Below are 21449 nucleotides of genomic sequence, written 5' to 3' on the forward strand. Positions count from 1 at the left end.
ATACCTGTTTTTTTTTAATTACAAAAGTTGTGGACAAATCAAATTATGACAAGCGTCTAGTTGGGAGTACCCACTTTTGAAAAACAAATAAAATCCAAAATAGCCAATCGTTAGTGTTACATTAGTATTGGTTAGTGCTGCAAAAATTATCGTTATTGCCATTAAATTACAAAATTTATAATTTAAAGGCAATAATGACAATTTTTGCAGCACTAACGATTGGCTATTTTGGATTTTATTCGTTTTTCAAAAGTGGGTACTCCCAACTAGACGCTTGTCATAATTTGATTTGCCCATAACTTTTGACTGGCTATTTCGAAATTTTAAATTTCAAAAGTGAGCAGTCCAACTTGACATACATTATAATATGTATTCAGTTACTATCAGGGAACACAATAAAGATGGGAAATAAGTTTCGTTTTCGACCAAAATATGACCTATTAAATTAATTTTGGTTTATGTTAGTGATCATCGTGACAATCAATTGATTAGATGTAACTAATCGAATATCACTAGCCCACATTATTAGTGAAGAAAGAACAAGACTTATCCAATTAGCAATCAAATGGAGGGGATAATTCATAAATCCTGATCCAGTAATAACATAGCCTTTAATTGTTTGCAAACTTGTATTTAAATGCAGTAGGTACTCTCAAAATATATCATATTTTAATTAACATGGATACATTATTATCACACTTATGAGAAAGGTTGTCCTGTGCTCGATCAAACGCCTTCAGCATGTGTTTGTCGACCTGGAATCAATCCTCGTAGACTGAGATCATAGACAACTTCCTCGATCTTCTTCACATCATATTTCAAAGCATCGAATCTCTTTCTCAGATGGTCATTCTTGAGATTGAGTAGCCTGTAAGAAAGTATTGCAAAATCTAGAAATTATAGTCCGTCAGAAAGGGAAAGATTTTTTTAGATAAAAATAATATCACAAACCTGAATCCTGCATTCAATTCCAAAACAAACTGCGATATCTGCAAAGGCTTAGAGTAGTCTCCCCTTGTTACACAATTCACAGCAAGACGAGCCTGATAATATTAAACAACTTTAATGTAGACATACATAACCCTATAATATGATAATATAAAATAGATCTTCACAGGTTATCAAAAGTAGGTACCTCTTATTTTTATGTGAATCATTTGGTACAGTATGTATGGTTTTAAGTTTGAATCAACTTTCATATAATAAGTTTTATTAGCTCATTTTCTCGTTTGTCCAAGATTTGTATTGGACGATTGAAGATTTTTAACTAACTTCCCGACTAGCTAGACATTTGAAACTTTTAGAATATATCAGAACACAACGACAATGCATTCTTTTAATACTTTTAGCCATCTTTAAGCAGAATTGAAGTCATGTTCAGTTAATTTTGTTATGTATGGAAAGTTATTTCGGAAAAATCCATAAAAAGACTATTTTTGCTTAGGGGGTGGTCCTAGCAACTAAATTATTAATATATACGTAGGTTACTATGGAAATCAAAATGACATTTCAGTATTCTATATTTGTTTGTTTGTTTTTTATTTACTTCAAGTTTGTTATTATTTACTCAAGTACAAGTTTGAGCATAATAATTCAACAGAAAATTTAAAAACGTATATAAAAAGTTCTTTTTATCTTGTAATTATTATTAATATTTAATTTAAAAAAACATGGATTTTTATATTAAAAAAAAACGTACAACACTATTATTGGTTGTTAACACATTTTGCGCGGGCCTCAGTACAAATTCACAGGTACACGCAGCGGGCGAAAACCAGCGGCAATTTTACAAAAATCGCTGTATCTTCCAAACTATCAGTTATTTTTAAATGAAATTTGGAATTCACACTCACCATATATTGCTCCTCAGTGCTGTGTTTCTTTTTAGAACAAATTGTTTAAAATAACATAAGTACATGGTGCTAATCACATATTTACAGGAAGGTTTCGTAAAAAATATTCCATTCACTATAAATAAATTCCCGCACAAAAATTATTATTCTAATATTTGGATAAAGTATGATATTTATGAAAACACTCACCCCTGTGTAGGGGGACGTCACAAAATGTACACATATAACTAGTCAAACTTTTCTTTTTGTGCACCGAACACACTCGACACTGTCTTTGTGGGTATTTTTTTTTACCATCTGTAACAATTTTTATCATTCGATGCTTCTTCATATCGAGTGATAACCTACCAGGATGATCACTTTTACCCACTCTTCTTGGTAATCGTGATGTAGATGGCCCTGCTTCTTCCAAAATTGGGTCAGTTTCAACAATATGGTCGGCTATCCAAAATTTGCTTATACTACGCAAAAACTGTTTGTAAGTTAGCCTTTTGGTCGGATTTAATACTTTATAAACTTTAAAAGAATTAAAAAAAGCACAATTTAACAAATACATGACAACTCTCTTTGTCCATTTTTTTGTTCTTCGTATGATCGAGTAGTAAGAGAGATACTGATCCGCACGGTCTACCCCTTTCATATATTTATTATATTCGATAACACATAGCGGTTTCCAAATGTGTAGTCTCGTATTCCAATCGGTGTTGTGACTCTCTAAAATGGTAGATGGATGTATTGTTGAAATCATTCGAACATCTCTCTTTGATTTCCAGAGTTGTAACAATACATCCTTTCGCCGACGGAAAATACTCTGTCCTGCACTAAGATTGACGTGTTTAAAACATTCTGGGAAGCCTCGGTTTATTCGCATTGTTCCACACGTCCTAATTTTATTTTCTAAAAGTGCTTCACTGGTTTTTACACTATTATAATAATTGTCCATATAGACATGATGCCACAAATTTAAATACGGACCAAGAAGCAATTGGATGGTGTCTAATAGTGGTCTTCCTTGCCCACTGTAAATGAGCATATTACAGATGTATCCCGTAGTGGCTTCACTGACCATGCGCACTAGGATACCGTATTTTATTATCTTAGATGCATTATATACTTTAAATACAAGTCTTCCCCGCCACGGTATAATACCTTCATCTAAAGAAAGTTCCCTTTGAGGCTTATAAACCGAAGAAAACTTCGGTATTAGGTATGTCATAATTGGCCTAATCTTTTCAAGGCGATCGCTGGAATCCGTAATGATATCGTTATTTGAAAAGTGCCACGATTGCCAAATTTGTCTAAAACGATCACGACTCATTGTTTTAGAATATATTGGTGTTTCTATACTCGGATCAGTAGACCAATAATCATCTCTTGTGTCTTTTCGAACTTGTCCCATAAGCAAAATGAGTCCGAGGAATTTTTTCATCTCACCAAGATTTACAGGCTTCCATTTGATAGATTTCTTCATTTTCTTGATTCGGGATTCATTTTGAGTGCGGTATAGATTGCTTTCTTCTACCATCATGCTAAGTAAATCATCTCCAATAAATAAACTAACTATATCCATCACATTTTCAGAATTGTTTGGTGCTACGCAAACACCAACGTTGCCTAAAAATGGTTCAATATGCGGTGGGTTGTCTATTTCATACCATTCCATGACTTCCTCTTCCTCCACTTCACTGTCTTCCGAATCACTGATTTGTAACGGTATCACTGGTACCCTTCTCGTGCGAGGGAACTCTTCACTATCGCTGTCGCTATCACTGTCGCTGCCTAATTCTGGTAAATCTTCACCAGAATAGGCAGACAAATTATCGGCAAATATTTCGTCATCGCTTTCATAATTGTCTGAAGCCATTTTTTAAAGATTAAATAAAATATCGATTACTTAAATATATTTCACTTGTAAAAACACACCCGTTCTATAGCGCCGTATTTCAAGACTGAAAATTCAATACTGATATTCTATATAGATCGTAGTAGATTACAGACATCTAAATAACATTGGTTTCCACTCATGTTATAATTTATTGCTCCGCTCGCATACCAGCGTTATCGCACCGCACAATATCACTTACAACAAGTGCGAAGAATGCATTCCGTCTATCACAAATTGTCGTCTTTACACTCGCTCACAAAGGATAATATTATAGTATGAAAAGGAGGCCTATGTATTTATCACACATCATAAAAATATACATATAATCGCATTCACAGTACAGCGAACAAACCATGTTTAAAGAATACATCGATATTTCACAAAATGTTGTCTTCCTGCTCACCCATCAAAAAATAAACAAGTGTAAAAAGAAGACGCATATAGTTTTAGCATTCTTATCGTCTACAGAAATATAGTTCGCTGATTTAGGACTCTAAACAAATTTCCTGATTACGCACAAGCTCTCATATGGGCTGCGCAAGAGAGTGTGTGTAAGTAAATGAATCGACGGTAAATTATTTTTTTTTGTAGATGTGTGTGTAGTTTGAAACATTTTCAAACCGTTGACATAAAATATTCGTATGCAATAATCGGGTAGAAATACCTTTCCCGCACTTCAAGTGGAGCCGGCGTAAAAGGTATTTCTACCCGTCCCGCCGACGAACACCGGTCCGGCGCGTGGGTAGAAATACCCTTCCCGCTCAAGATGTGTTAAGGGGGTCCTAGCAACTAAATTATTAATATATAGGGGAAAACAGGTAGGATTCGTACATAGGGAGCATTCGTACAGTGGCGATATCTTCACTATCCAATTCATTGGCGTGCTCGCGTTTGTGTGTGTGACTCCCGCTCATACGCATAGTGTAACTGCGGGGCAGGGCATCAGTGCGGCCAACAGCTTCGACGGAGCACGCCGATACGTGTTTTCGCTCTACGTAAGTATTTTTTGTATTCACTTTTGAACACGCTTAACTGTTATAAGTTTTGCATGAATGTTATAAGTGACTTAATATAGTTTATGAAGTGATAACTTCGTTTAATAAGTAAATAGTCATTTTAGGCTAACTATAGCGGTTATTTTTATTTTCAATTAATTTGTTGATTTTTCGGTTTGGGGTACCTTCGTGCAGTTATGAGTGGAGTAGATTCGTACTGTACGAATGCTCCCCATTCCTAACTGCGTGGCAGTAGAAAGATTGTTCACCAAAAATATTATTGTTACAGAACCATACCGCGAATATATGTGAAAAAGGGGACAAGAAAAGGAGACGTTGATTAAGATGCAATGATGCAAGATGCAGCCGTTAGAATCCACGTAAGGTGGACAATCAACTTCTATAGCGGGCCAAGATGCCAATGTGCCAGAAACTCTACTTGCAGAAACAGAGATTACTCAATAAGATCTTCCATGGAGTTCAGCGCCAGTATCACCCTCCTTGCTATCACCTACAACTGTGCCTGCATCTTCATCAACTGTAGGATTAATAACTCCAGAAATTATCCGGCCCTATCCCAGAGTGGACAGAAATGCGTTAAAAAAGTCGAGGAAAGGAAAACTACCAGGAAAATTGATAATATATACAGATACCCCTGAAAAAAATAGACTAGAAGAAATATAAAAAGCAAAAAAGTTGAAGAAGCAAGAGCAAGAGAGGAAACAAAGGGCTAAGGAGATGAAGCGAGCATTACATTTACTGTCAGGTACAATAACCAAAACAAAGAGACAGAAGAAAACTTCAGGGACAACTAAACCAAAGAGGCAAAATAAAACTGTAAAGACTGATAGTCAGGATGAAACTGATTGTGAGGATGAGGCTAATATGAGTTTAAGAGAAAGTTCTTGTTCTCCCATCGAAGAGACGTCTAAAGATCGGATATTGAGAATGAAACTCCAGTTACGTCAGAGAACATCAAAGAAGAACGCTTTGTGATAGTAGAGTTCAAGAAAACAAAGACCGTTTTATATTATCTTGGACAAGTGCTTAAAAAATATAGTCCCGTTGAATACAAAGTTTCATTTTTGAGGAAGAAGCCTCATACCTGGAAATTTGTCTTTTCCACTACCAAAGATGAAGTAACAGTTTACATATCAGATGTGGTATGTGTTTTCCCGCTAACAAAATCTGCTTTTACAGCAAGAACAGCCCGGATAATATTTAGCTTCGAAAAAGACCTATCTATGTATAATGTTGGATAGTACAACTATTAAATACATAAGATTAAGACCTATTACTCTAATGGTAAATTTTATAATGTTGATTTATTCGTACCTTTATTAACAAAAAAATAAATAAAAGTGTTATGTTTTTATGACTAAGTAGTTATAAGCACTTTAAAAACAATAACTGTTAATTATTATTACATGCAGGCTGATTCTGTGTTAGCTTTGATCTCAATACATGATTATATTACATTGAATAAATAGCATTTTCTTTGACTGTACGAAGGTTCCCCATTATGTACGAATGTGCCCCACACTATGTACGAAGCTACCCCACGTGTGGGGTAGTTTCGTACGTTTTCCATTTTTCAGAAAAGTTACCGTAGCTTCGCCATGCTGATTTGTATCTAAACTACACTTCACTATTATTAAAGCCAAATATATTGGATATATAGCAACATTGAAGTTATTTTAAAATATCTTACAGTTTTGTTTTTATACGACTTAAAGTAAAAAGTGTACGAATCCTACCTGCTCTCCCCTACGTGTGTTACTTTGGAAATCAAAATGACATTACAGTATTCTATATTTATTCAGTATTTCTATCAAGTGCAAAAAAAAGTATTTATTAATACATAGGATTGCCAAATTTATATGATTCATCAGAAAATTTTAAAACGTGGTATATAAAAAGTTCTTTTTATCTTGTAATTATTTGTGTTATTAGGCTACAATTAAAATAGACTAAATGGAGTGCGCCAGTGTCCAAGTTAAGTAAATCGAGTCCAGTTAAATACGCGATCGCAGTGGCGAAGGTAGGCTGTTGAGATCTGACATAAAGCATGCACACTAAACTTTGTCAGCCATGCTTATTTTTGTTTTCATAGAACTAAGAATACAAATTGCAGAATATTATGGTATTTGACTGACAAAGTGCGCATTATTTTTGTCATATCTCCACAGCCTACCTCCAATCTTCGCCACCGGTAGGTAGATGGTCATACCAGATTTTAATTAATGGCTCAGTGATATACATAATTTTCTAAGTGAATCAAAAAAGAGAAAATAGTCTTATACATATCTATAAAATACCTATCATTATGTAGGTACCTACATATTATTTATTGGCATAATTTTAGATATTTCATATGGTTTACCCTTCGTCACTGTGGGATCGTAAATTCTACATGACTATTTTCAACATTTCGTAAATGAGGTTTTTTTTTGTTTCTTTATTAAACACCACAACAGGCCGTGAAGCCCAATAATTGTGGTAAAATTCCCAGGCTTGAGGAATTTACATATTAAATAATGTAAATATATTTTGACCTCACTGGGAATCGAACCCAGAACTCCGTGATGGAAAGCCAGCGCCTTGCGCACTACACCACGAGACCCGTCATCAAATGATCCATTATTACTGTTTCAAAAAAAAAACATTATTAATGTTTTAGGCAGGACAAGTTAGGTTCATTCAATTTTTTTAGAAAATAGCTTGGAAGATGTAAGTAATAACACTTCAGACACCCCATGAGTCCATGAAATGTAACCCAATTTTAGGACTACCCGAGTTATCTTATCATACAAACTAGTAAGTTACATGTTTAAATCTTGTTTCACACCCATAAATAAGTAAGGTGATGTGGAAACTGCTCCCAACTGGTTTTTCAATGTCACATGTACTAGTTTACTTCTTGGCCCCTCAATTACAAGTGGACAATTTAATAAAAGTTACCAATTCAGATGAAAGATCCAATAGTCCCATCAGAAATTCTTCAATGTCGAGATGAAAACCAAGCTCTTCCTTGGATTTCACTGAAAATAAAGAATAAAATGTATTGGAGAATTCAATAGGTAATAATAGCAATTAACAATAGGTTATATGGGATTAAAATAACTTTATTGTCATCCAATTATTTTATAAGATATTAAATAGGTATACAGTGGAACCCCAATCCAACGTTCTCGTATAAATCGTTTTCCCGCACGGATAGTTCATTTTTTAAAGTCCCGCCAAATACCCATAAGAACAATGTTAAATAATCCCGCATTAACCGTGTAAAAAAAGTATACATTAAAATACTTTAAAAAATCAAAGGTAAAAAAAATTATTCAACACATTCTGGCCAAATTGGTCTTGGTTGATGGCTTTGCACCGTGTTATTTCGAAATCGTGTAAAAAAAAAACTGTGTAAAAAGGGAGTTCAGTGTATACTAATCCATAATCGATAATAAATATTCTTTTATCTATAATATATCTAAAATTATGCATGGTCCAATGGCATAATTTTAGATATTTTATAGGTAAACAATTAAGGTTTTTTTCTACTATTGTTTGGATTAGGCAGGGTGCCATTAAATTTTAAAAACTAACAATTTTCCAATTTTATTCTATACATTGAAACAAATACGTTTCAACTGACAAAAGTTTAGTGTGCACTATTCATGTAGGATCTTAAAAGCCTACCTCCACCCTTCGCTGATGTCATGGTATATCTACTTGCTGGTCAACATCCGGCCGATTGCCATTTCAGCAGTGACATTACATACACTTGTTTCATTCCTCACAATTCAATCGGTTGTGTTTGAGTAGAAACAGTTTATGCAAATTGTGTTTCTCTTTACATAATACCCCGTTTTCACGTGCATGGATTTACTGTTGACAGTAAGTATTATCGTGGCCATAACAAGAAAATGTATTACACTGCAGTGAATTAAAAAAAGTTTGGAAGCTTCTGAATTTTCATGCGACAGTACTGATTTTTTCAATCTGCGCGAACCTGCCGGCAAAAAAACGAACTAAGTATGGTCATTTTGAGGTTAACCGATTTTCATTACCTCTCAAATAGCACCATAAAATGACAACATTGCATCTCGCTTACTCTGGAAGAATGAGATTGGAGAAACAGCCAGCACTTTTACGTGTAAACAGTTATTATCACGATTGTTTAAAATATGCACTATTGCTGCCAGTAAATCCATGCATGTGTACAGGCGCTATAACAGACTAGAAATTGTTTGTTACTTACCTCCTATTAATTCAGCCGTTGTTTCCCTGGATATTAAAATACCAACTTCTAACCAGACTATGAGAGCTGCCGAAAAACATAAACGCTGGGTCACGTGCCTCCAGTGATCTCGATACCTTCAACAATTAGTAATTTAATGTAATTTACAATCCTTTGAATTTTAAGCTTCCTTTACTTGCTTTTTAAAATACATATTTTTACCTGTAATAATCTTCGAGAGGGAAGGCTTCACTTAGTTGTGCATATCCTTTCCTAACTTCTTCAAATATCTGACGAGCCTTGTAGCATGCATCTATCACTATAAAATATAAGAATAAGATGAGATGAATGTGAAATATTTTATTGTTTAAGCAATACAGTAGGCAAATTATATAAAGTTTTCACATAAAGGTTACATTTTGTAAACTGTAACAGTCCATGTTCTGTGGGAGTTTAAGGTAAGTAGAAGCATCGATAAATTTTATCGTAAAGAGTGTTTTTCTAAACATCCGTACAGTTTCTTGTACTCTTACTTTTATGATCGAGGCCTTTTGAAACCAAAAACCTAACACAACCTACTGTTGTGGTATTCGCTAGGATCATCACATCGAAAGGAAAATGATCTAAATTACTAGGTATCGGTATCGTATTGCAAGAAAAGTTTCGATACTTTTTTGGCGTCCCTAGTTTTGGTAAATAAAACACTACTGTATACGGTACTTTACCAAAAATGATTACATTTCCATATATTTTAGTAATATAGAATTCCGTAGTATTAGAATTTAAAAATAATACAGTCGAACTTGGTTATTACGAGGAAGATGGGACCGACTGAATTTGCTCGTTATAAGCGTTACTCACTATATCAGAGAATAGGTATTTTTGAGCGGTCACATAACACAAGTCGCAATTCAAACAAAAATACACAATTAGAATTTTTCCCCGAAACAAGCATGGCATTCATAAACTACAAAAGAAGTTGTTTATTGTAATGAATGCTGGTAGGTACCTACTAACTTCACAAACCTTGGATTTTTTTTCAACCATATGCGTGGATACTTTTTAAATCTTGTCAGCGAAAACACCAATTAGGTACTTAGACACTTAACTAGTATCATAAACGTAATTCGAACCCGGGGGCATCCTGTCCGGTCGGATTTTATTGCTTAGGGTCGAAATGTTTTTAAACGATCGACACATTACTTAACAGTTTTAAGAAAAATTTTGATGATATTTTAGCTCGGTATACCCGATAAGGAGCTCCTTATAAAAGTGAATAAATATATGAAGAAAATCATAAACTAAAATGTCAAGGAATGTCTCCTCGTTACATCCGAGACCTCGCTATATCCGTGATCGTAATAACCGAGCTCGACTGTATATCGATGGTCTAATGTCAATACTCCGTATCTGACTATATGACAAAAATGACTTTTTGATGTATTAAAAACAACAAAATTACTGTCCATCGACTGCGAAATTCCCATATCTGTATGTAGTTATTTTAACAAAAATGATACAGCCATTTTAGTAATTTCCCGTATCTGAACTTTGCAGAAATAAACCTGTAATAGTCCGTATCTTGCCTCTAAGCTGTCAAGCGTGTTGCATGACGTGACTGTTGAATTCAGCTTCAAAATGTCACTTTCGAATTATTAAACAGGTAAAACAGTAAAGAATATAACAGATTTGGATGTTTATCTTTATATTGTCACATTTTATTGGATGTTATCATTATATTAGGCTCCATGTGCTTTGCTTTACCACTTATTACGTTACGGGATATTAAATAGCTAAAAAATTTTAGCTTCCTGCACAATAATTTGTACAAAGTCACTTATGTTATATTAACACAATGCTTACGGTCCCTTTTAATTAATTTTGTAATTAACGTGTTAATTTGCATTTGAAAAGCAATTAGTATAAACACAATTTTGTGTGGCCCGTAAGCATTGGGTTAACATTACGCCATCGATATATTAGGATTAGAATTATTAGCTTACTGCCTGTATCATCATGATGTATGGATTGCAGAATAGTTGAGATTTTCCGTGCTGCAGTATCAATATCGGTAACAATCTTTTTTATCGCCTATAAATTAAATTATATCAGTTGATTCAAGACTTCCATGCATAATATAATATAACTTATTAGTATCATCTTAACGATATAACATTGATTACAAATTAAAATATTATATTAAACAATTTGATGATTACATCTCTGACAGCTTGCTCTTTGTTAAGATGCTCCTGAAATTCAGTGAATACTTCGCTGAAGTTAGGCATGATTTACAAAATATGGAAATTAGTAAAAAAAAAAACACTTTTCAATCAATCTAATCTCACTTCTATCCTACCGGCTTTCAAATTGTGTCAATCGATTTGACTTTGACGTTTGAGATGCCGTCACATCAGTGTTGCCATCTTTTTCTATGCTGATTATAGGACAAAGGCATAAAAATTATAGTATTTCAGAAAAATATATAGTACAGGAACATTTTTCGTCTTGAATCCTGTAAAATTATAGTATTTTGGTATATTTCGCGTAAAAATATAGTATTTTACATTTTTCGCGGAATTAAAATTATAGTATTGTACTATAATTATAGTACGGTTGGCATCACTGCGTCAGATGCCGTTTACCTATGAATGTACCCATAATGGCCATAATGTGCCTTTGACACATGTATTATCTATGGTTGGTATGAAAGCAGAGATAATATCTTTTGATCGGAAGTATATTAGTCTATGGATCGGAATATCGTGAATTTAATTTTTTTATTGAAAAAGATAGATACCTACACCAAAAGAACCATATTTTGGGTATTTTCCGTAGGTACTATAATTGGCTGCAAAGTACTATAATATCGTAATAGAGGAAAATTTAACAAACCAAGAAAAAGTCTTTGAAACGAAACTGATTTCACAGATTCGCCAGTAAATTTTTTTTTTTGACCGGAACGGGTAAAATAAAATCGTATGTATTTTCAACCGAACACATTGCGTACCTACTAAACTGTTTGACTAAATAATACTGTAATGTTTGGGACAAAATGATAGCAACACTGAGTCGAGTGACTACTCTGGCGAATTTGGGTATGTTCCAGCTAATCAAATCAAACTGAATCAAACAAACCCAATCAGACGGCTGGAACTCGGACCACTTGGAAGAAATTTTGCGGAAACGTGATTTCTGACTACTAATTAATTAGTGTTGCCAATACTTTATTAAATAATCTATTTGTTTCTAAAACAGCAAAATATTTATTGAAATGTCAACTTGTTATGAAATTCTAATCTCCTAGATTGTCGTCTACAATAACACAAATTCAACTGTCGTTTTCATTTATGTTAAATGTACAAAATATAAATAATGCTTCACGAATAGGATCACATATAAGATTTATATGACAAAGGTTTTTAAAAATTAGGTACTCTTGCCCAAAGCTTTTCCTAATCGCCCACCTTTTCGATTGTTTTCATATCGACATAATGTGACTTAGATGACAATTGAACATAAATTGATAAAATCGTTAGGCCGTACCTACTTAAAATAAAATTAGTTATATAATAATATAAAACCTGATTATTCCGGGTTGATTTAACACAGTTTGTAGTTTAGAATCTCCGTTATAAATATAAATTAAATGAAAATAAATTGTTGTCAGCTGTCATGATAATATGGGTAGGTAGGTAATGATATTAAATCGAACTTTGCGTAGAAAATATAGCTGGAATTTTGTGATAATATGTAAGACCAAAATCGCGTATGGTTACTTATGAATAATAAGTTTTGATAACTTTACTATAATATACCTATTCAAGTAAACTCATATGGTGTAAATGTCTAAAATATTAATATGAACATCTCACGATATATAAAAGCCGAAGAATGCGTATCATCAAAATTTTTCTTCATTCTAAAAATATTATAATGTTCATAGGTAGGCGGCTCTCGTGGTGCAGTGCGTAATGCGCTTGCCTTCCACCCGAGAGTTCTGGGTTCAATTCCCAGTGAGGACACAACATTTATGTGTTTTTTCTCAAAGCCTGGGTGTTTGTGATTGTTCAAAATTACTAACAACCACCTTGTACGAAAAAGCAGGGACATGGTTTTTATTAATTCTAAAAAAAATGTTCATAGGTAACGCAATATGTCGAGAAAATTACAGATAGAATATACGGAATATAATAAAAAAAAAAATACTATAATCTTTAGGTTAGGTCCTGTCTGCGCCGTTATTACTTTGACAGATCGTCAGAAGTGGTTTGATGTTTCATACTAAACCACTTCTGATTGTCAGACTCAGAGAACCGTTTGATTTTTGCTGTAACAGTTAACCAAAAAACGTCAAATCTCTAACAGTTTTCCGGTTTAATTACTACGCATGCGCATTTATTAAACGTCAAACGGTTTGAAACTTCACTGGAACCAGTGTTGCCAACCGTACTATTATTATAGTATTTGTACTATAAATTTCGTCTGCGTACTATGTACGATATAAAACAGGTATAGTACGCCCAAAATACTATAATTTTGAGAAATCGGAAAAAGTTGCCAATAGAAGAAAAACAACGCCAAAATAATCCGTGAGAAGCAAAAAATAGTCCCCATGTCTAAAAAAAGGTGATGTTAATTAATTAACAGTGATTTCCAAACTGGGTGGCGCGGCCTGTTGCAAAGGGAGGCGTGAAAAGTTTAACACAATAATGTAGCCACAGGTCTGCAGTTTGCAAGTGCATAGTTTATAAAATGGCAGCTAGTTATAAACTACATAAAAAACGGTCCTATAAAAGTTAGGTTTTTTGCAAACCTGTATGATGATACGGAGACTAATTTTATTATTCGAGGGTGGGTCAATAATTCCTTAGAAAAAAGCATTAAAACAGTTTTTATTTTTGTATTTTTTTTTTTCTCAACATAGACTCCTTGGAGCTCAATACACTTGGTTAGACGTTTCTCAATTTTTTTTAAACCGTCAGAAAAATAAGTTTTCGGAAGGTCCTCAAAATAAGCATTTGTCCGATCGATGACTTCTTCATTTGAAAAAAAATGTTGTCCACTTAGCCATTTTTTTAAGTTTGGGAAAAGGAAAAAGTCACTGGGGGCTAAATCTGGCGAATACGGTGGGTGGTCGACCAATTCGAACTTCAATTCTTCAATTTTAGCCATTGATCGTAAACATGTGTGAACACGGGCATTGTCCTGATGAAAGAGGATTTTTTTCCTGTTTAAATGAGGCCGTTTTTCTTCAATTTCGTTTTTTAGCTGGTCCAATAAAAATGCATAATAATCCCCTGTTATTGTTTTTCCTTTTTCCAAATAGTCAACGAAAATAATTCCACGTGCATCCCAAAATACAGTAGCCATAACCTTACCAGCTGATTTTACGGTTTTCGCCTTCTTTGGACATGGTTCGCCTTTCGCAATCCACTGCTTTGACTGTTCTTTCGTCTCGAGAGTATAGTGGTGTATCCATGTTTCATCTACAGTCACAAAGCGACGAAAAAATTCATCCGGATTGCGTTGCATGAGCGACAACAGGGCTTTAGAGGCCACCACCCTATTGCGTTTATTGTCGACTGTGAGCAAACGCGGCACCCATCTTGCAGAAACTTTTTTCATGCCCAATTTGTCATGTAAAATAGAAATGACGCTACCTTTTGAGATCCCTGTAACCTCAATTATCTCACTCAACTTTAATCTTCGGTCACTTAACACCATATCGTGGATTTTATTGATCATTTCTGGTGTAGTCACCTCTACAGGACGTCCTGAGCGTGGTTCATCCTTTGTTGATGTACGACCACGTTTAAATTCATTTAACCAGTTATAAATAGTTGCAAGTGAAGGAGCAGATATGCCGTGAACTAAATCCAACTCATTTTTTATTTCCTTTGCTGTTAACCCTTTTATATTAAAATGTTTAATAACAGCTCTAAACTCAATTTTCTCCATTTTTGTAAACAAGCAAATTTTTTTTTAAATGTACGAAAATAAAAAACAACAACCCGACCAATCTGATTGAAACTTCGCAGCATACTGAATCGGTAGTGCCGCTGCATGAAAACAAACCGCTTACAGTACTAGTCGCGCCACCTGTCGGCTTTTCTAAGGACTTATTGACCCACCCTCGTACCTCATTTCTATAAGTACTAAATTGTGCATGGCCCCCACAAGAGGAGGGCTGACAGATCTCCAGCCTGGGGGCTCGGTGTTGCGGATCGACCAGTTAAGTGAGATAAACACACACCACAAGTTCGTTCTATTAGTAAAAAAGTAGCCTGCGGCGCTGTTTCGGTTACGGAATATTAACATTTTATAATATACCTATATATACAATTTGATGTGATTATGTGGTGTGTGCGATTGATGATAATTCACACGTAGAATTTTATTTTATAATTATTTGTAGTGTATTTCCTGACTAACAAAAATGGCTATATGGAAACAAAAACCTATGTTAAATTTTCGTTGAATCGAACTGAAGAATAATAATATAATACTTTGTCAAGAAAAGCAGTGCAAGTAGGAACTGCTACCATTTCGTAACATCATAATATTTATGCGAAATTGCATTAGATGCAATGAAATCCATATTATATCGAGCCCGCTTAGTAAAAAAAAGCGCTTTGTGTAAAAATGTATTTATTGAAATAAAAGGTGGGGAAGGGGAGGCGCCAAGAATAGATTGTTTTAAAAGGGAGGCGTAGTAACGTAAAGTTTGGAAACCACTGACTTAACATTTGAATTTTGTCTAAAAAAACGATATGTTAATTAACCTTCATGGATATTTTGTCTAAAAAAAACAAGACGTTAATAACCCTCCGGCGGAAATTGTGTCTAAAAAAAAACGAGACGTTAATTACCTCACGTTTCATTTTTTGAAAATGCAGAAAATTATTGGTCGTTCAACGCGTACTATATTTTTGGCCGAAATACTATAATTTTGGAGGCACTGTACTATAATTCCACTTTCAAAATATGGCAACACTGACTCGAACGCACCTTTTTGCCACTATGGAATATTGACAGATGAAGAACCCATAGATAATATCATAGACTAAAGTAACATACGATTCACGATAGAATACGACAGAACCTGAAAACCGGTGTGTTGTTATTGTATGTTTCATTTTATAGAGCTTGCCAATACTTTATAAACTTGATCAATATAATTTTGTAAAGTGAACTTTAGTCTAGGTAAGAACAAACAAACATTTTATATCATAATAATACTAATCAGCCAGGTGTAATTATTGTAATATTGCACGCTGTGCTTTAATTCATTCTGCACTATTTGTAATTTCGTAATATTATACCACTATTTACCCCATGATGATTATGATTTCAGTGTAATCATGGATTTTCAAAACCGCCCTGGTGGCAAAACGGGAGGAGGCGGTGTGGCATCATGGTCTGAAAGCAACAGGGACAGAAGGGAGAGGCTACGGCTTCTAGCTTTGGAGACAATCGACCTCAATAAAGATCCTTATTTTATGAAAAATCATTTGGGTAAAGTTAAACTGCAATCGTTATTACAAGTTTGTATTTATTAATAACTCACCTGTACTACTTCTCTCAACCTTGGAGCATAGAGCGAGCACTGTCAACCCTGGTAGTAATTAGTATATTATATTGGCTACAAAGATGAAATCCATAGGGTTAATCTTAGGGAAGGTATACCCTCATAATATATAATATCAATGTAAACAAAAGGGTGGTTTTCAGTATCGTTAATTTTTTTTTTTTGTAAGACGAGTCATCCACACATTCAAAAACAGTGGTGGTTTTCTGAGGGCGTTGCTCCATCAGAAAGTATGAAAATCTTAAAAGAAAGGATACTTTTCATAATGTGGATGTTAATAAATTCTTGGCAGCATTACTATTGCTGTATTTCTTACACTCAACTGTTTATCACATAGGCAAAATTATGGCAAGGAATCTCCGAACCGCCACTCATCTCTGGATCTATTAAGATAGAGATATTTTATTGCTAATCGTTCATTGCGAAATATTTATTCTGTTTCTAGGATCTTACGAATGTAAACTTTGTTTGACTTTGCATAATAATGAGGGCAGCTATCTGGCTCACACGCAGGGCAAGAAGCATCAAGCCAATCTGGCACGGAGAGTTGCCATGGAAGCCAAAGAGGCTCCTCAGCAATTGGCCCCTGAAAAGCCCAGAGTGGAACCCAAGAAGTTTGTCAAGATCGGCAGACCTGGTTACCGAGTGACCAAACAAAGAGATCCTGAAAGTGGACAGCAGAGTTTGCTCTTTCAAGTTGATTATCCAGGTATATAAATTTCTACTCACTCAACGAATGCTTGTAAGTAGGGAATTTTCAAATAAATTATTTTACTAAAATTTACAATCATGGATTGGATTGTAGGATTTTTAGAAGACAATCAAAGGGTTGGGAAATAACAGCGAATCAGACATATTTTGATATACAGACAGCTTCTTGGTAATGAAAATTTCTATTAAGTCATTCAATGCGCAAAACGCACCTGGCGCGTAGCAATTAACATTATAATTAAATGTGGTCATTAAGCCATTGTAGACAGATTTAATTTTTCAGGATCACTTAACACAATGCTTACGGGCCCTTTTAATTAATTTTGTAATTAACGTGTTAATTTGCATTTGAAAAATAATTAGCAAAAACACAATTTTGTGCGGCCCGTAAGCATTGGGTTAAAAAGGCACACTAATTACTAAAATTGATATAACTCATGTATTATTCATTCAATTCAAATAAATCTTTTAAATATTTAGAGTTTTGAATTTTTCTATTAAGTATTTACATTGTAAGTAAACTTTGTGTATAAGTGGAATGAAAAAAACTTGTCAAATATAGTTTTTTGGGTTTTTTTAGCCTTTTTTTATATAAAATGACATAGATAAAAAAAGTCCATGATAGAAGTAAATAATAAAAGGAAGATATATATAAACTGGAGCCAAATATAATACTCTTCAAGATATTTAGAAGATGGAGGGACATTTTATGTTTATTACTGTCTCAAACACCTCATACCTAGCGAACTGATCATTATTTTGACAATTTTAAATAAAAATAGATTTTATAAATCAAATATTTTTTAAAAAACATATTGGACTGTATATAACTAACATCAGAAAATGATAGCTACATCTATTATTAAGTAATTTCAACTTTAAAAAAAATCAAAATATGATTAAAATTGTTTGATTTTCATCATGTCCTGCATCCTGTAACACCGGCACCAAATTGGCGCCGATAGGGCGCGATGGGTTAAGTGGTCAGCAGTTAACGAGTTTTAAAACAGAATTTTTGATCCAATGTACCTTAAACATAAAGCCCACCAAAAGTGTCGGAGCGGGGCGCAGTCGGCATGCGAAGTGTAAATACATAACCATAATCACACGCCTCTTGCCGCGCATTACCTCTCGCATATGTAAAAAGCGGCGCCGATCACATTTCGCCTCGTGTTTCTTTGCAAAGCTATAAAATTTATTAATCTATTTGTCCGCTCTAAATTCATTTTCACAATGTCATTGTGCTAGCGTAGTAAGTTATTATTTGCAATAACAATAAGTGATGTAAGCGCACGGTGTAGAATAAATTATAATATGTATGCGGAATAAGCGCGCGCCTGTATGACGACGCTCCCGCCACCGAGTAAATTAGAGACAGTCGAGCCCCTTTCGCTGGTCACATCCAATGGGCTCTGACGTATTTGAATACATGGTATTTTCGTTTTATTGTCGTGCTATGACGTCAAAGGATGCTGCGCTCAATTCTGTGTGCGTTGAAATATAAGGCGCGCGAGGCGTTATGTTCGTCATACGCTGTGTACCTTCTATTGTATTCCTGGTGATTCACCACCCAAATTGCAAAAATGAGCGAGCACCCCGCACGCCCGATTCTATATGCCCGGCGCCTTATACCAATAATTATTACTCCGAACATTATATTATGTACTAATTACATCCTTTTTACACAAGGTTTTGGAACAGTTTCCACACATTATTTTTTTTCATATCAAGACATTTTCAACCAAATATTAGTTGATCACCTTTCAGACAATAGTAACAAAATTAACTCTGAAGAAGTACATAATTGTGTTATTATTTATGATACGCACAGAACATTATCGTTTTTAGTTATTAATTTAACCATACTAATACATATCAAGTTTTCTAATACAGAAAGTTCATAATACTCCCTCTTTCAGGCCCCGTCCAGGGTGGACGCGTTCGGTGGAACGTTGTGCGGCATGCGCTACTCAAACGTATAACCAAAAAAAGACATTGTCTGCGAACATTTTCACACATGGTTATACGTTTGAGTTGCGCACGCCGCTCAACGCTCCGCCGAACGCGTCCACCCTGGACGGGGCCTGATAATAGGTATGTCCCTTTAGTAGAAACTTTTTTATAAATCTCTACTTACCTTTCCGTCATATTTTTATGCTTACAATTTTTTTTAGAAATATCTGAGGCCATTCAGCCAAGACATCGCTTCATGTCAGCTTACGAACAAAAGGTAGAGCCTCCAGACCGCAAGTGGCAATACCTTCTCTTTGCTGCTGAACCTTATGAGACAATTGCTTTTAAAGTGCCCAGTCGGGAGGTGGAAAAGCATGACACAAAATTCTGGACACACTGGAACAAAGACACTAAACAGTTCTTCCTGCAGTTCGCCTTCAAGATGGAGATGATTCGGCAGCAGCAAGTTCCGAAACTTCTACCTCCTCCCGGAATGCGCCCCCCTATGCCTCCACCGCCTCTTTTAGGGATCCCGCCGCCACCGCGTCCTCCCATGTTCAATCCTGTGCCACCGCCTCCTCCCCTTATGCCTGTTCCGCCGCCACCCCCTCATATGCAGTAATTTGATGAATTTTATACCACTGACAATTAAAATCGTAACAATTAAGTAATTTTATAATCTTGTTTTATTTACGTCTCCACAATACACTATGAATATACTTACATTCGTTTATTAGTTACTTGGAGGCATGATGTGGTTGGTATCCATATTATGATCTAACTAAGCCCTAAGGAATGGACATGTTCGAAGTTATAAGTTGAAATATTATTATATCCAATTTTCTTTTTATCCTTGACATCAAGATAGAATAGAATAATCCGAAAGGTCTTTTATAAAATTCTATGTCCATAAACAATAGGAAGATGAAGTCCAAAATCACTACTTTTCAAGACAGCCAAAAGATTGTTTTTTACAAATGTTTGAAATTTTCTAATTTAGTGGCGTTGGTTTGACTAATTTTCTAATTATTTATGCGTTAATTTGGCAGATTGAATCTTTTTTTCCAGACTTATCTCTTTCTTCCTTTCAACACTGAAAATTATGTAGCATGCTTTTCATCCTCAAGATCCTTAAAAAAGTTATTGCTTTGGGGAATAAATATTGAATAATACTAGACTCCGATTTCTATAAGCTGGCATACCCGTTGCATTGACAATGGAGTTAGCGGGGGGGATGGACGTAATGCAATGTTAAGATGATGAAGTGGGGGGAATTTAGTTCCACTAGTTCATAAAAGACCTGTGATGACGTGGACTCTAATTACCTCCATGTTAACAGTAGGTATTTGAGATGTAGATACTTTCTTGATTTACATTATAGGTTTTTCGGTTGTGTTAATAATTAAAGTTTGTTGTCACGTCTTCCAATGTGCATTTGGGTCCGAGAGGTTGGATAAGTGGCCAACTTCCATTTCTCATAAAAAAAACCGTTAATACAATCTCCACTCGTGGAGCCCCATAATATGTAATATCATACCATATATGTGTCGCTGAGTTTCAAAACCCGCTATAACACTTTTTTGAAATAATTAAGATATATATATCGTTGGATATGTTATTAAAATCTCTACATGAAAATTTTACTGCCTCTTTCAAAAGCCGCTACGATTAACTGTCATTTATGAAACAAAATCAATGTGTCTTTCAAATCCCGCTATAACACTACTGAAACATTCAAAAACCTTTTTAGTTCAAAAAGTTTTTGTTGATTTTCTCAACATAATGAAAAAGTGTTATAGCGGGTTTTGAAACTCACAGTCAACAAGTTAAATATAGGATTATGAAATTTGTTTTTCATCTCCTGAACATTTGGTCTATTCGACAAACCAACCCTACAGCGACGATATATTAATTTGTCTCTTGTAAAGTAGTGTTTTTGGAGTTACACAATTTATTAGTTTCAAGACGATATGCTTCATTTAGTTGTGAAGATAATTTACTTTGTTTTACAAAAGTTACATTATTTGGTCACATGCTTGGGAAATTCGAGTGCTAAAAGTCAGACAACGTTATCTACAAAAAACCTTTTTTTTTTTTTTTTTGAGATAACGTTATTTTACATTTGCGGCTACATGATAGTCAAACAACGTTATGTCAATTTTTTCTAATTTCTTATTAAATCGTCAGTAAAGTTTAACGCTAACTACATAAGTTACCCTTGTTTTCA

The 21449-nt window shown here is 34.5% G+C and overlaps 2 protein-coding genes across 2 annotated transcripts; one reads left to right on the forward strand and one right to left on the reverse strand.

The window, feature by feature from the left end:
- Positions 1–592: 592 nt before the first annotated feature.
- On the reverse strand, positions 593–11348 carry trsn (translin). Its single transcript, XM_085959098.1, has 7 exons — positions 11187–11348; positions 10971–11058; positions 9190–9286; positions 8989–9104; positions 7695–7774; positions 952–1043; positions 593–868 (listed from the first exon to the last, which is right to left on the reverse strand). Exons 1-7 carry the CDS (start codon positions 11253–11255, stop codon positions 727–729), a joined length of 684 nt encoding a protein of 227 aa, XP_085815224.1. The 5' UTR covers positions 11256–11348; the 3' UTR covers positions 593–726.
- Positions 11349–16043: 4695 nt separating this feature from the next.
- Sf3a2 (splicing factor 3a subunit 2) lies at positions 16044–19899 on the forward strand. Its single transcript, XM_085958512.1, has 4 exons — positions 16044–16173; positions 16325–16485; positions 17004–17267; positions 19444–19899. The coding sequence occupies exons 2-4, from the start codon at positions 16332–16334 to the stop codon at positions 19842–19844; spliced, it is 819 nt and encodes a 272-aa protein (XP_085814638.1). The 5' UTR covers positions 16044–16173; positions 16325–16331; the 3' UTR covers positions 19845–19899.
- Positions 19900–21449: the final 1550 nt, after the last annotated feature.

The sequence above is a fragment of the Rhyacophila brunnea genome, unplaced genomic scaffold (genome assembly GCF_057557595.1).
Source record: "Rhyacophila brunnea isolate RB1 unplaced genomic scaffold, BYU_Rbru_1.0 scaffold_8, whole genome shotgun sequence".
Taxonomy (NCBI): domain Eukaryota; kingdom Metazoa; phylum Arthropoda; class Insecta; order Trichoptera; family Rhyacophilidae; genus Rhyacophila; species Rhyacophila brunnea.

Bases quoted from the DNA above. Each gene is read 5' to 3' on its own strand.
- Sf3a2 (XM_085958512.1), top strand. From the start codon at position 16,332: ATGGATTTTCAAAACCGCCCTGGTGGCAAAACGGGAGGAGGCGGTGTG. The intron at 16,486-17,003 runs GTAAAGTTAAAC...TTCTGTTTCTAG, and splicing joins TTTTATGAAAAATCATTTGG to GATCTTACGAATGTAAACTT. The intron at 17,268-19,443 runs GTATATAAATTT...AATTTTTTTTAG, and splicing joins CTTTCAAGTTGATTATCCAG to AAATATCTGAGGCCATTCAG.
- trsn (XM_085959098.1), bottom strand. From the start codon at position 11,255: ATGCCTAACTTCAGCGAAGTATTCACTGAATTTCAGGAGCATCTTAAC. The intron at 9,287-10,970 runs GTAAGCTAATAA...TATATTTTATAG, and splicing joins ACATCATGATGATACAGGCA to TGATAGATGCATGCTACAAG. The intron at 9,105-9,189 runs GTAAAAATATGT...TAATTGTTGAAG, and splicing joins CCTCTCGAAGATTATTACAG to GTATCGAGATCACTGGAGGC.